Source organism: Acanthochromis polyacanthus, chromosome 6 (assembly GCF_021347895.1).
Source record: "Acanthochromis polyacanthus isolate Apoly-LR-REF ecotype Palm Island chromosome 6, KAUST_Apoly_ChrSc, whole genome shotgun sequence".
NCBI classification, from domain to species: Eukaryota; Metazoa; Chordata; class Actinopteri; family Pomacentridae; genus Acanthochromis; species Acanthochromis polyacanthus.
Window position 1 is genome coordinate 14,439,530 of NC_067118.1, and position 14,983 is coordinate 14,454,512.

General features: G+C 41.8%; 1 protein-coding gene across 2 annotated transcripts; it reads left to right on the forward strand.

The window, feature by feature from the left end:
• Positions 1-349: 349 nt before the first annotated feature.
• LOC127534366 (E3 SUMO-protein ligase ZBED1-like) lies at positions 350-3,913 on the forward strand. 2 transcript variants are annotated; one of them, XM_051949378.1, is made up of 3 exons: positions 350-1,099; positions 1,924-2,147; positions 2,470-3,913. In XM_051949378.1, the coding sequence occupies exons 1-3, from the start codon at positions 595-597 to the stop codon at positions 3,277-3,279; spliced, it is 1,539 nt and encodes a 512-aa protein (XP_051805338.1). In that variant the 5' UTR covers positions 350-594; the 3' UTR covers positions 3,280-3,913. The 2 variants fall into 2 exon arrangements, with proteins under 2 accessions (XP_051805338.1, XP_051805339.1); XM_051949379.1 differs by having other exon boundaries at positions 350-2,147.
• Positions 3,914-14,983: the final 11,070 nt, after the last annotated feature.

The window sequence follows — 14,983 nt, forward strand, 5'->3', positions numbered from 1 at the left end:
ATGACCGACGTCATTTTGTCCATGACGGTAAATACGATAATTTAAAGAAAAAGAAACAAATGTCAATGTTATGTTTTGACTTGCGCCAATAAATTATGCTCATTCCCCTTTAAGACTCCGCAACCGAGCACTAAGTGACGTCAGTGCGCTACCCACGCAGGTGACTCGCTCACCCAGTCTGAAGAAGAGGGGAGTCACGTTGTGGTAATGGCATTGGCTGACAATTCGAACACTGAAGCGGCTGATACAGCCGGAGACGTCGCGTTTGTCGAGGTGAATCCACCGGAACTTGTACCAAAAAGAAATTCTACATCTGTAATTTGGAAATATTTTGGTTTCTAGAAAGAAGACATTGAACAAAAGAACACGAAATGCAAAGTGTGTTTAAAAACGATCGTAACCAACCAAGGCAACACGACGAACCTTTTCCATCACCTACAGCACAATCATGCCGTTGAGTTTGAAGATGTGCAAAAAGCTCAAAGCGAGAAACATGGCTCGAGTTCGAGGCTTTCTACCCCACGACAGCAGCGCATAACGGAGGCATTTGCGGGTGTGACACCGTATGAAAGAACGTCGAAGAGGTGGGTTGAAATGACAAACGCCATTGGCTACCACATAGCTAAAGATATGGCCCCCATAGCTACTGTGGAGCGCACAGGGTTTAAGCGTTTAATGAATACTGCCGACAAGAGGTACGCCATACCATCGCGAAAATACTTTTCACAAACTGTGCTCCCCAACATGTTTAAAACCGAGAGGGAGAAGGTCGCTGCCGAACTAAAACATTTGAAGCATTTTGCTGCAACATCCGACCTGTGGTCAAGTCGCACCATGGAGCCCTATTTGAGCTTGACGGTGCATTTCATTGACGAGTGGCAACTGCGCACCAGAGTGCTCGAAACGGCGTATTTTCCCACTGAGCACACAGGAGAGATGATAGCTCAAGGCCTGACATCGATGCTCTCGTCATGGGACCTCAAAGAAGAAAACCTCGTGGCTATCACAACAGACAATGGTGCTAACGTTGTCAAAGCTGCAGAGCTCAACCATTGGATGCGGGTGCAGTGCTTTGGGCACAGGCTCCACTTGGCAATCGGTAAGTATGCACATTTATGGTTATGTTTTCATGGCAACTCGACTGACTGCTTGCACTGTTATAAAATAAACAGAACCTATTGTACTGTGTGATTGACAAATGTGAGTGAATAACTGTACAATCTAAGTAAAAAAAGTAGTGGTGAAAAGAACAGTAAGAAAAAAACCTATGTACGTTTTGTGATGGATATTTGTACTTTTATTTCATTACACGTTTCAGTATTTTGCCACTCCACGATTTTTTTTATTTGCAGCAAAGTTAAAGTATTATCTCTCCAAATTTACTTTAAAAATGAACATTTTGTCCAATATCTGGTTTAGTCCTGGTTTAATCTTAGTAAAGTTTTTGTTAAGTTTAGTTTCAGTCCTAGTTTAATAACAAAAACCTGAGTGGAATATTTTTACTTACAAAGTACTTTTGTGACTACTAATGTACTTTTACTTGAGTTAACTTTTTTAAACTTTACTTTTGTAAGAATTACATTTTGATGACTGGATGCAAAACCTCCTAGCTGCATTTTTATTTTTATTTTTTTTACTTTAATTTTACACCTTAAAATGTTAGATTTGGACTTGTTCTCACTATTTAAGGTGTAAACTCAAAATTGAAAATGATGGATGTGTTTTATTCCTGCCATCAATTTGTTGCTTTAGTATCATAATTTCTTATACTTAAGGAAGAAAAGTACTTTTTTTTTTTTTTACCACCACTGTTGCTATCTCTTTCTCCTTATCTAATTGTACAGAGTTGACCATATGAAAATACTAAATGACTGATTATTCGCACTGTACTTAAGAGCTAAATAATGTGTGTGTCTGTTTCAGAAAATGCGCTGAAAAAACAACCTGCTGTGGATCGGGCCGTAAAGGTCTGTAAGAAGATTGTCAGCTCCTTCTCCTACAGTTGGAAGAAGAAGAAGGCTCTACACAAGGCACAGATTGAATTAAACCTGCCCCAACACAACCTTAAAACATCATGCCCCACCAGATGGGGATCAATGCACTTGATGACAGCAAGGCTACTTGAACAAAAGAAAGCCATCACACAGGTAGGCTATGGTTCTTGATACTTTATTTTATTTTACAGTATGTCTTCATGGGCTGATTCTAATCTTTTCTGTCAATGAAATGATTTTTGTTTCCCACCCAACATGGACTCTGTATGTCTGTCTATTTAAAAGAGCGGGGGGATTTCACATTTTGTAATTGCTCATGTACAAAGCTAGGTACAAAGCACCACTCATTTAGACAAAAATAGGTGGGAAGATATTCAAAAAATAGATTGAAGAAATAAACTGAACTTCCTTTGTGGTAAAACACAATATAAATGTAATTTAATTATTATTATTATTATTATTATTATTATTACAGGTCCTCTCTGATGACAGAGCATCAAGGCATCTGATACCAAAATGGTCTGACCTGGATGTGTTGGAAGCTATGAACAAAGCTCTGGCTCCTCTGGTGGAGTTCACAGATGCCCTGTCAGGTGAAGAGTATGTGACAATTTCATCCGTGAAGCCTGTATTACACATCCTCCATTCACGAGTGTTGGCTGAGGAAGATGACGATGTGGAGCTAACGAAAGCTATCAAGTCTGACATCATTTCATACCTTGATGACAAGTTTTCAGATCCCACCACTGAGGAGTTTTTGGACATGGCCAGTTTTGTTGATCCCAGATTCAAAGCATCCTACATTTCTGCACACCATGTCCCCACCATTCAGGAAAATATTAAGAAAGAGATGGAGTCAGCAGCTTTAGACCACACAGGACAAACCAGAGGCAGCACTGCAGCTGAACATCAGCATTCTTCATTTCCATCTTCTGAAGCAAAGAAGCCAAAGAAGTCACTGGGCAGTTTTTTCAAAAGAAGCGAAGCTACCTCTTCAACTGCACCTGCTGTGTCAATTCAGCAAGCTGTAGAAGCAGAGCTGAGTAGCTACTTGGTGTCCCCTTTGCAGGATAGTGAGGAAAATCCTCTTGATTGGTGGAGACAGCATCATGCCCACTTTCCCACTCTGAGCAAAGTGGCAAAAAAGTACCTTTGTGTACCAGCCACTAGTTCCCCATCTGAGCGGGTTTTCAGCTCTGGAGGTAATGTTGTTACATGCCTCCGATCCTGCTTGAAGCCAGAAATGGTTAACATGCTGGTGTTTCTAAGTAAAAACCTAGACTAAACCCTTATCTGTGGAAACAATGATTAGATGGAACAGCAATCTTGAGTTAGATTGACATCTATAGTTGTGAAAACAAGATACCAATCTCATTTTGCTTTTAATCATCAGTGTGTTACACTGACATTTTTGCACATTTGTTGTTGCACTGGTTATAAAGTTTGTTTACAATATGTAAAATGTCTACCTCATATGGCACGGACTGCTTAGCTGCAATTGTTTACGTGTTGTATTGAAATGTTAATATTTATTCTATATTATATTATTATTATTTTGTTGTTATAATTTTATTTTCAAGCCAGTCCACCATGCCTTTTTTGTACTTGGCAATAGTTAAATTTGTTTACTTTACAAGGGATATTACCTGAACAAAGACCTTACTGCTCTTGTGCCTTTACGTATGCCTTTGCTCAAAAATGTTTACAAGAGGTAAATGAACCTTCACCTGTTTCATGTAAGCTAATTGTAGCAATATCCAGTCTGCTGATACTTTTTCAAGTGCACTGTTTAAGCTGGTTTTACTTTTGATCATCAGCTTTACACTGATCTTTTTGCACATTGGCAGTTGGACTAGTTAAAATGTTTGTTTAAAAAATGTTTATTGTTGTCTACCTCTCACATGGCAGTGCTTTTTCTGCGGTTGTTCTAGTGTTTTATTGAAATCTTTTTATTTTTTAAAAGACTTCGTTTTTCGAAACCAGTCCACTCTACAACTTTTGCATGTGGCAATATTTACTTTTATTTACAAGAGACATTACCTGAAAAAGAAATATAACTGCCTCAGAGCATTTATAATAATGTAAGTTTAAAAGAGAGGTATGTTAAGTCTGATGTTTACATATTGTTTGTAATGGTTACAAGAGTGTTTTGTCCTTTTCCATTTAATTGAAAGTATTGTGTTCTAGTTTACAATAAATCAATATAAAACCGTAAGCAGTTTTTCATTTCAAATGTTACTGTGATTGGGGTGTTTGAGGTTGGCGGCGAAATTTATCGTTCATTTATCGTTATCGAGGTAAAACCCCCCCAATTTATCGTGATATTGATTTTAGGTCATATCGCCCAGCCCTAGTTAGATGGGTGTCTCTGTGAATGTCTAGACAGTTTCTTAGGAAAAGAGCCTTTCCTGGTAACTGTACTAACATCTCTGTCTTGGGAACTAAGGTTCAACTGAATAACCATGCCCTGATGTACAATGGTTACAGGTTCCTCAGTCTGATGTCCAGGTTGGTTGTAAGTCAAACGAATACATGGTTTTCTCTGGCGTTGAGACTGTCGGACACAAGAATTATCTTTCTCTGTGGTGTCATCACTCAAGTAAGCATCTGGCTCCTCTTCAGTGTGATCTACAGCATCTTTGTCTGACATCTCATTGCCTAAATGATCATAAGTTACATCAGCTAGCGATTCCTCACTTTGTGACTTTGACTGCACATCACTCTCTGACGAGCTTGAACTCTCTGATTCAGATTGTGCAAGGTCAACCGGGGGTTGGTAAGAGTCAGAAACTTGTCCCTGAACTTCATCCCTATCAACTGAGTGACACACATGGATATCCTCAAGTTCTGAGTCTGTTAAGCAGGAGACTTCACTCAAATCTGGATCATGGTTTAAAGCGAAGCGCTGGCGCTTCTGCACACTCTGTAGTCTAGTGGTTGGTGGTTTCCTGCGGTTTTCAGTGCTATCTGGGAGCGTTGGCACTCTAACCAAATAACCGATTGGCAAAAGATGATCTCTGTGTAGAGTTTTGACATTTCCCAAATCACTTTCTGGCTTGACTCTGTAGACTGGTAAGTTGTCCAACTTATTGATCACAACATAAGGTGTTGATTTCCAGCGGTCTTTGAGTTTGTGTTTTCCTGTCAAACCTACGTTTCGCACTAGGACTCTGTCACCTTCTCTCAATGGTTGGTCTCGCACGCGTTGATCGTATCGAGACTTGTTTCTCAGGTGACTCTTGGTTGCGGCATCAGCAGCCAGCTGATACGCTTGCTGTAACTCCTGTCTCATCCTGTCAACATACTGGAGATGGGAGTTTTCACTTTCACCATGGAGATCAATACCAAAACAGATGTCAATGGGGAGCCTGGCTTCTCTACCATACATCAAGTAATATGGTGAATAGCCTGTCACATCACATTTTGTGCAATTGTACGCATGTACTAACTGACTAATGTGTTGGCTCCACTTTTGTTTTTGTACAGATTCCAATGTCCCAAGCATGGACAACAGGGTTCTGTTGAACCGTTCAGGCTGAGCATCACCTTGAGGGTGATATGGGGAAGTTCGAGATTTTCGGATGCCAAGCATAGCAAGCAACTCCTTAATCAATCGACTTTCGAAATCTCTGCCTTGGTCTGAATGAATCCTTGCAGGTAGACCATAATGTACAAAATATTTTTCCCATAAAACTTTTGCGACAGTGCTGGATTTTTGATCTTTTGTGGGGTATGCTTGGGTATATCTGGTGAAATGATCTGTCACCACAAGCACATTGGAAATCCACTTACTGTCTGGTTCTATCTGTAGGAAATCAATGCACACCAGATCTAATGGACCATTACTGGTGATCTGACTCAATGGTGCTGCTCTATGTGGGAGTGTTTTCCTGGCAACACATCTACCACATGTCTTGATATACTGCTCCACTTCTGCAGTCATACGTGGCCAATAAAATCTGTCTTTGAGCATTTCAGAGGTACGCTCCACACCCATGTGACCACAATCATCGTGTAACATTCTCAAGGCTACAGTTCTGTACCTCTCTGGCAGAACTAACTGTCTGATCTCTCTGCCTGTTTGTGTCTGTTTAACTCTGTAGAGTATGTCATCTTTAAGCTCTAGCTTTGAACTTTCTCTGCTGAGCAAAGCAAGGTCGGGAGAATCAGCATTAGACTTAGCTAGCGACCTACCAGTTTCAATGACGCTCTTTACTGGTCCAATGACTGAGTCTAGATCTTGAGCATCCTTAAGCTCTTTTGGGCTCAACTGATCAATGGTGTTCACACTTAAATTCACAGGACAGGCATACACATCAGGGATTACCATGGGAGGGGCTCCAAGCTGATCAACTAGTCTGACTGGGGCATTAAGTGTTTCAATGGCACACGTTTTCCTGCAGATGGCTTTAATTCCTGAGGGAGGAATTTCAGTCCATTTTTCCCTATCCTCTTTGGAATTCTTCCGGGACAGCACATCGGCGTCAATGTTATGACGACCAGGACGATACTGGATGGTAAAGTCATATGTTGCTAAGGCAGCTAACCAACGATGTCCTGTTGCATTTAGTTTAGCTGACGTGAGAACATAAGTTAAGGGATTATTGTCTGTCCTCACTGTAAACTTAGCTCCACACAAGTAATCATGGAATTTATCTACCACTGCCCATTTCAGTGCCAGAAATTCCAACTGATGTACAGGATAGTGCTGTTCTGAGTTGCTAAGCTTGCGGCTTGCAAAGGCTACTGGCCTCAGACCCTCTGGAAACTCCTGGTTTAAGATTGCACCTAAACCGTTCATGCTAGCATCTACATGCAAAATGTAGGGCTTAGTGGGGTCTGCAAAAGCTAACACGGGTGCATGTATTAGACAGTCAATGATCTTTCGGAAAGCCTCTCGACAAGCCAGATCCCAATGCTCTCCAAAAGGTTCAGAAGTGTTGAAATAAGACTTGGCAGAGTCTTTTGCTCTGACTTTCTTTCCTTTCTGTGTTGGTGGGCAACCTTTGGTAAGTTCAGTTAATGGGCGGATGATACTGGAGTAGTTTGATATAAACCTCCGATAATACCCGCAAAAGCCGAGAAATGACTTAAGCGACTTGAGGTCGGTAGGCTCTTTCCAGTTTTTCACCACCTCTACCTTTTCAGGGTCGGTAGCTACTCCTGACTCAGACACTATGTGGCCCACATATTTTACACTGGGGAGACAAAATTGACATTTGTCAATGGACACTTTGAGACCAACTTCTTCAAGGCGATCCAGGACTTTCATGAGTCGGCTCTCGTGCTCCTCAAGAGTCCTTCCAAAGACAATAATGTCGTCCAAATAGACTAAGACCTGCAGAAGATGCATATCACCGACAGCCTTCTCCATAAGTCGCTGAAACGTGGCAGGTGCTCCAGTTATGCCTTGCGGCATTCTCTCAAATTGATAGAATCCAAGGGGGCAAATGAATGCGGTTTTCTCTTTATCTTGTTCAGACATGGCTATCTGATAATAACCACTGCGAAGATCTAGTACTGAGAACCACTTGCTACCTGAAAGGCAAGCTAAGGCATCCTCGATTCGCGGCATGGTATATTGGTCTGGTATTGTGCGACTGTTTAAAGTGCGATAATCAATGCATATCCTGATGCTTCCATTCTTTTTGCGCACCACCACTATGGGTGAAGCATAAGGACTTCTGGACTCTTTCAGAATTCCAGCTGTTAACAGCTGTTGCAGGTGACGGCGTACATCATCAATGTCCGCCGGGGCCAAGCGACGTGATCTTTCCCTAAAAGGGGTAGGATCGCTTAGGTGTATTTGGTGTTCCACTCCCGTTGCCAAACCAACGTCCCACTCATCAAGCGAGAACACGTTTCGCCTTTTGGCTAACTCCTTGCGAAGACGAGTCTTCCATTCTTCTGGAGCAGGGGAGTCACCAAAGTCAAAGAGCTCCGGATCGATGGGATCATCAAGAGACTTGGCTGACTGCGGCAGTATTGCAGTATCTACTTCATACAGTTCGGCAAGAACGGTCCCAACCTGAATACAGGTGGGTCTCTCTGACTCATTATGAAGAAGCACTTGAAAGTTGTTGGCATTAACATCAGTCTTAGCCAAAACACCAGGCTGGATCAGCACGCCAGCAGGCAATTGCTGTGTTGCGGATGCATCAACAAGGACGATATCAGTCAACATGGAAGTCTGTTCTTCTACTTTACATACAGCTACATGTTTCTCACCTGGAGCTATGGACAGCGGTCCAGGGCCTTGCCATTTCACTTTTCCAATTGCTTCATCCACAGCCTTTGACGGAGGAAGCTGAGACTGTAACTGAATGTTATCATACACTGCCTGCACTCTCATGCAGTGTGCCTTGTGTTCATGACCATTCTCTCTGGAGAGGTTGAACAGTCTGTGAAGCAAGAAAGCATTTGCATTCGTACCTACGATGACAGGGGCTTGGTGACCGTGTTGTAACTCTGGACAGATCAGAGCAAGTACGACGACAGGTCCCTTAACACCAGCTATGTCCTCTGGAAACTCCATGTTCACAGTGACGTAACCTCTGTAAGGATATTCTGAATCTGCTAATCCCCAAATAGCAAGACGAGAAATCGGGTAAATGGGAACATGAGACAGATGTGTTTTGTACCAGTCCTCAAAGATAATGGTTACAGTAGAACCAGAATCCATAACGGCGTCACAAGGAAGGTCGTTAACTTTGATGGTAGCAATCGAAGGTGGACCTACAAGTCCTTCGGGCAAGCCAACATCTGCATTGGAAGTTTCTACTTTATGAATCCGAGCTACGTGCTCATCTCCATCTTCTGTCTGTTGTTTAGTTTCTACAGTGTTTCCTCGAACTTGTCGTATGAGTTTCTTGATTACTTTTTGTGTATTTTCTGGTGCGGTACATTTGGGTGCAATGTGCCCATTTTCACCACATCTATAGCAGAAAAATTCAGTAGACTCTTTGGTAGGCTGACTTTTAAACTGAGCAGGTTTATGGCCTAAAACTGCTGAAGATTTGGGATGGCTAGCTATGTCTCTCGGGTTGAGTTTTGACTTCACTGCCATTACGTTTATCTGCTTCTGTAGGGCTTTTACTTCTTTCTGAAGTGTTTGTACTTCACTACTCACATCAGTTTTTGTTCTGTCTTTCTTGGACTGTTTCTCATAACAGTCATCACTTACTGTCTGTGACGACTTAGTCATCTGTTCACTCAACTTTGCTTTTAACTCTTGGACTTCTGTTCTGAGTTCAGAAACATGACATTTGTCTAATTCGGAGTCTTTTGCAACTTGCACTGTATGTACTTGTTGACGGCTTGAAGGTTTTCTAAAACTACGTCTAACTGCTTCATGCTCTTCTTCTTCTCGAATGTCTTTCAGCAAATCCAAGAATGCTGGAGGATTATCTCTTCTGTCCCTCAAGTTTAACTGCAATAACATGAGATCTGATTCTGTTGCACCTTTAATGAGCTGTTCTAGCCTAGCCTTATTAGCTGCATTACTGGGGAGACCACCTCTTTGTACAACTTTAACGAGCAATCTTTCGAGTCTATGCAAAAACTCTGATAAACGCTCTCCTGGTTTCTGATGAAGGGATCTGAAGGAAAGATAAAGATCTTCTCCTGACTCTGATGTTCCAAAAGCACTTTCCATTGCCTGTAAGTACTCTATATGGCTAGCTTCAGGATCGGACATATGAACTGCTTGCCATATCTCTAATGCAGGACCTTTAAGACTTTCCACGATTCTCCTTCGCTTCTCTCTATCTGAACACTCACACTCCTCTACCATGAGCTTTGCCTGTTGAAGCCAGTTATCTAGGCTTTCTTCACCTAGCGGAGTGGGGCTGATTCCTGAAAACGTTCGCAGACGCCTATACGCATTGGTTTCAGTGGGTTTTGGGGCTCTGCACAATACATCACCCATCGCACAAATGATGGACTCTGGGCTATCGCTCCATGATTGACTGGGGACACACAGCTTTTTGATGTCATCTATAGTTTTTCCCTCATCCACAAGAAATTTCGCCAACTTCTCTGAAAAACGGTCTGAACTTGCATTAAGCTGAGCTATCACTGTTTTCCATCTATCACCTCCCTTGGGTGAAACAATCTCAGGTGGAACTGTTGTCGGATCCAGCACCTCTCGACACTCGCATAACACTGTTAAGGTTCCATGTCTAGCATCAAACATCTTTCCCCTCACTTTAACTTTGCCAAAAGCTTTCACAGTTTGTAACGTTTCTTCAATACTAGCAATGTCTTCATCTTCTGGAATTCCATGTACCATAAATGCATGAGCAAGGTCTATTCCTTCACCTCTACACCAGTTAGTCAACTCGGGTAACACAGGATTACTCATACTCACAGTTTGAAATGTTCCGAAAATCCAGAAAACATGCAAAGTCTGGTTTCACAAAAGAACAGAGTCACACAGTTACAAAATACACATTCCTGCAAAAAATAAAACCCTATTTAAAATAAACATCCCAGCGGTGCCTCCAATGTGTAACACCCGTCCCATGTAGCTAAGTATATTTCTAATGAAATCGTAGGGGTGGTAGTACTATGGGCGGGGTCCTGGGTACTTGACTAACATAACATAAATGAAGAGCTAACAAAACGTTATCAATTCACACTCAGTTAAAGAATAAATGACGGTGCCTCCAAGTGGTAATGAAATAATGAAATTGAGTTACTAATTTCTACCACTAAACTTTACTAAACTCAAGTAACCTCTAACTCTAAGTAAAGTATGACACACACACAATACTTTAAATTCAAAATCTCATTTAGTAAAAAGTAGAAAATATTAGAAATAATATGCAAAATAAAATTCAATAAAGAGAATTTGTAATGTCCCAATGAATGGTTTGAATACTCTGTTCAATGGTTATAAACACCACACACTCAGGCTGCACATAAACAAGAAATGTCCTTAAATCAAAAGAAATAGAAAACCGTTGCAGGCCTGTGTCGATGCTCGGGAGCGGTGAGGCCCAAAACAATTGGCCGTTTCACTTGCTACGCAAGCAGAAAACAAAACAGTGCACTTTCAGTTCAGTACTCACAGTCACCGGGATGAGCGGGCGAAACAGGCAAACCAGCAATGAAAAGCGAGGGAAACGAGCGAGGTCAATGGCAGATTCCCAGCAGCGGCAACATCTCAGACGAGCAGGAACGATAGCAGGACTGTGACGACAGCTGCCCACTTCTACCGGGTCCAAGGAGAGCTTCCTGGTCCTCAGTCTACTAAAATGACAGATCGCCTCCATCATAAACCAAACAAAGCTGGTGGAAAACTAACAGCGGTGCTACAGTTAGCAACAATTAACGTAGCAGCATAGTCTGCTGCTACATGATAGCAGGAGCTAACATCACTGGCAGGCTACCAAAGTTCGCACACTTTTCAATACACTCGACATAAAACATACACACGGGGATTATTTACCTTCGACAGGTTACAGTAAGTCCACATCCAGCGGATAAACTCTGCATTCATCCAAAATGAACAATACTCCACCCGAAGTATTTTTCCCGACGTGTATACAGCTCCTCACTGTTTTTTCATCTACCGTGCCCGTGCTCCGTACCTTACGGGGTTTCCGTTGTTCATCCCGCCCACATCTATTGTGATTCGCTGCCCAGGTCAGGCCAACCAACAAGGTTGATGCTAGAGGTACGGACCCGTACCCGTAGCATCTGTACTAGAGGTACGGACGTGTTAAGGTCACTGAAGAGCTGGCGATGGTTAACTACTATTTGCTGCACATTACAGGCAGTTTATATGAATGACTTTGAAGGTGAACATTGTATAATTTAACTAAAATACACCGTCTCCTCTCACACTTAACGTAGACAATGTAGTTTTTACGCTTTTAGACGCCGTGTCTAAATTGTTTGAAGTCCAGTTCCTATTAATTAGTTTACCGCGTTCAGTGGTGGAAGCGGCTGACGAACTCCATTGCAAATGTTCCCATTTAATTTCGGACGCTAATTTACAAGATAAAATTAAGGATGTCGAATATGAAACAAACACTCGTGAATGGTGAGGAGCAGCTCTTTAATTCGGCATGAATTAAAAAAAACACAAACTCGATTTACTGTGATATTGTGAGATTTGTTTGTGGTGATGTAAATTAGCCATTCAACAGAGTCCGCTAACATTAAAGTGACTGTGACAGGGTCTGTGTTGACAGACGCAGAAAATACGTCAGGGTTTTGTTTAGGTTGTTAATATGTAATAGTCTGTCGCTACTTTTGAAGGTAAAAAAATACTTATAGTTTGCTGGCTGTTAGTTCCGCCATTCATTCCGCAGATTCACCTCGAATCACGGAAGCGCCTTCATCAGCGTCGCCGGCTCATTAATATTTATGTACGTCGGATTATCAGCCAATCACGAAGCGCGTTCATCAGCCGGCTCATTAATATTTATGTACGGCTCATTAATATTTATGTTAAGGGAAAGTGCCGTATCCGTAGGCCACAGGCTACGGGTACGGGTCCGTATCTGTAGACACTACCAACCAACAACAATAACAGAACAGGAATGATTGACCAGACTTGAGAAAACCAAACTAGATTGCGCACAGACCACGCTATCCCAATGTGCGTTTCAAACAAACTACATCCATTTTAAAGGAACATAACACAATAAACATGGAATGTATTAATGACAGCAAATGAAACAAAAATGACTTTAGTGCGAGCTACGCACTACGCAACCGCGTGCACATTTGTTTTGCTTGTGGAGGAGAGAGCATCAGGGATCAGCAACTTCCAAAAAGTTACCAATCCCACGGCTTGTCAGGCCAAGAGACTGCAGGACGTTTTTTGGCTCGGGGTGCTCGCGTCGCTCCCCGACCACGGCCTCCATAGCCCGCCTGACGGCTTCGTTTAGATGCCCGACCTCTGGAGGAAGATGTTGGGGCGTCTGGGACATACTCTTCGTCAGAGGAGTCATGCAATTCTGAACTCTAGATAGAAATAAATAAACAATCTAACACATATACACGCGTAAATGCACTAAGTTTGATAAACAACGTCATCGAGAGGGACACATGAGTGTAATCACATATTGAAACTTTACTCGTTCGTCCTAGCAGATTCATGTTATTTTGGTATTAGGACAAGTTAGACTCAATACAGCATTCTAACGTAATTCCTTTATTATTTACTAAATGTACTAAATGCAGAAGAGGGGAAAACAGCAAAACAGGCAAGATGCTGCAGCACTCCGGGCACTTCTCTCATGTACTGCGCGCGTGCACAAATAAAGGGGCGAAATCAGAGGGAGGGAGGGTGGGACCAACAGCGTTTTGGGAGACGCTGCGATTCAAACTCCGGACAGCAGCTTTAAGCTCCACAACCTGTGCATAAACCACTAACATCATTACCTGGAGTGCGTTTGGTTCCTCCATTCCATCTCCAGTCTACTCTGCTGTCATCAGAGGGCGCCACCATTTCAAGCTACATGAACCTGCTGATCTGTTTTCTGTTCTTGTTGAATACCATGATCTCAGTGACTGTATTTATTCCTCTTTGTGTGCTCCCTTGCCTACCTGTCAGCTGTACAACCTCTCTTGTCCTGAATGTGAAGTTTTAGAAAATAAATCAGTGAATCTGACTCTGTTTGATAGTGTAATGTGCCCCTTCTCCTCTCTTGTAGGAGCTGGTTTCTTCTGAACTGCCAAGAAGGATCACAGGTTCTCCACTTGATTAACTACAGAGGTTTAAATAACATTACGGTAAAGAGCAAGTACCCCTTAACTCAAATCACTGCTGTTTTTGAGCCACTGCAGGGTGCTATCCAAGCCTGACCACCACAAGGCATATCACTTGGCTCAAATCTGTGAATGAATTGAAACTGTCCTGCAATTTGTTTATGCCTTTTTCTTTGAATCACACCGTAGCTGTCTTCAAGGCTTTCTTGAATCACATTCTAAGAGACTTCCTGAACAAATTTTTGGTTTCCTAAGACTGAGCTGATCTTCCAGAAATGTTTAACCCAGCATGACTCCTCCGAATAGTCCATAGTGGAGGATGCCTCTGACATGGGGGTAGGAGCTATACACTCTCATGGTCTTGCTCTTCTCTCCAGCTGAGTGCAACCATGGCATTAGGAACCAAGAAGTTGGGTGATCAAAAATGATTTATACCACAACCCAAAAGTTTAGAAGCAAGATCAGATTTGTACAAAAAAGGATGCTAGTTTCATAGGCATACTTAGCGACAAAATAAACATGAATATAATTTAAAGAATCACTCATCAGAATACGTTTTTACGATAATTATCAGTGTGGTGAGATGGGTTAAGAATCGAGATACCAGATACTAACTACGACAATGCTGCCTGGGGGGAAATACACCCCAGGAAATCCTAGCTGAGGTTTATTTTTTTTATTTGTTTGTTGTTAAACAAGGTCACACAGGTTCAATTACCACGGTGTGAGACGGTTCCCAATTAAACCAATCTCATTAACAAATTTATTCAAAGAAAATATAAATCATAAAATCACACTCCAGTTAAACACACTCATTAAAATGGGCAAGGGAGAGTATGAGCTGGGGCTTACCGCGCGGCAGGGCAACCGAAAGGAGAAGGGGGTCCTCAAATGAATCACCTGTGACATTGCAAATGCACACACACACAAAATCAAAAAAAGGGAAGAACGCACAACTACCAGGGATTAATGTCCACAGTCAGCCCACAGCGCCTGGTAACAAAGAAAGAAATAAAGGCTCGTAAAACGTGCCCAGAAACTAAGCAAAACTGGTGTGGACTAAACAAATGTTTACATAATTATAAAAAACCAAAAAAGAGAAACAATGAATAAACTAATCAATTAAATGAGTTAAACTAAATACACTTAAAAAAAGATAACTAAATCAAATTAACACAGTAAGTGAAAACAAAATTACCAGAAGGACATGACTAAGTTAATTTCTAAGTAACAAAATCAAAGAAAACAAATTACTTAAATATTGG

Coding starts and splice junctions, on each gene's coding strand:
- LOC127534366 (XM_051949378.1), top strand. CDS start 595: ATGACAAACGCCATTGGCTACCACATAGCTAAAGATATGGCCCCCATA. Junction 1,100..1,923: donor CAGGCTCCACTTGGCAATCG/GTAAGTATGCAC, acceptor TGTCTGTTTCAG/AAAATGCGCTGAAAAAACAA. Junction 2,148..2,469: donor AAAAGAAAGCCATCACACAG/GTAGGCTATGGT, acceptor TTATTATTACAG/GTCCTCTCTGATGACAGAGC.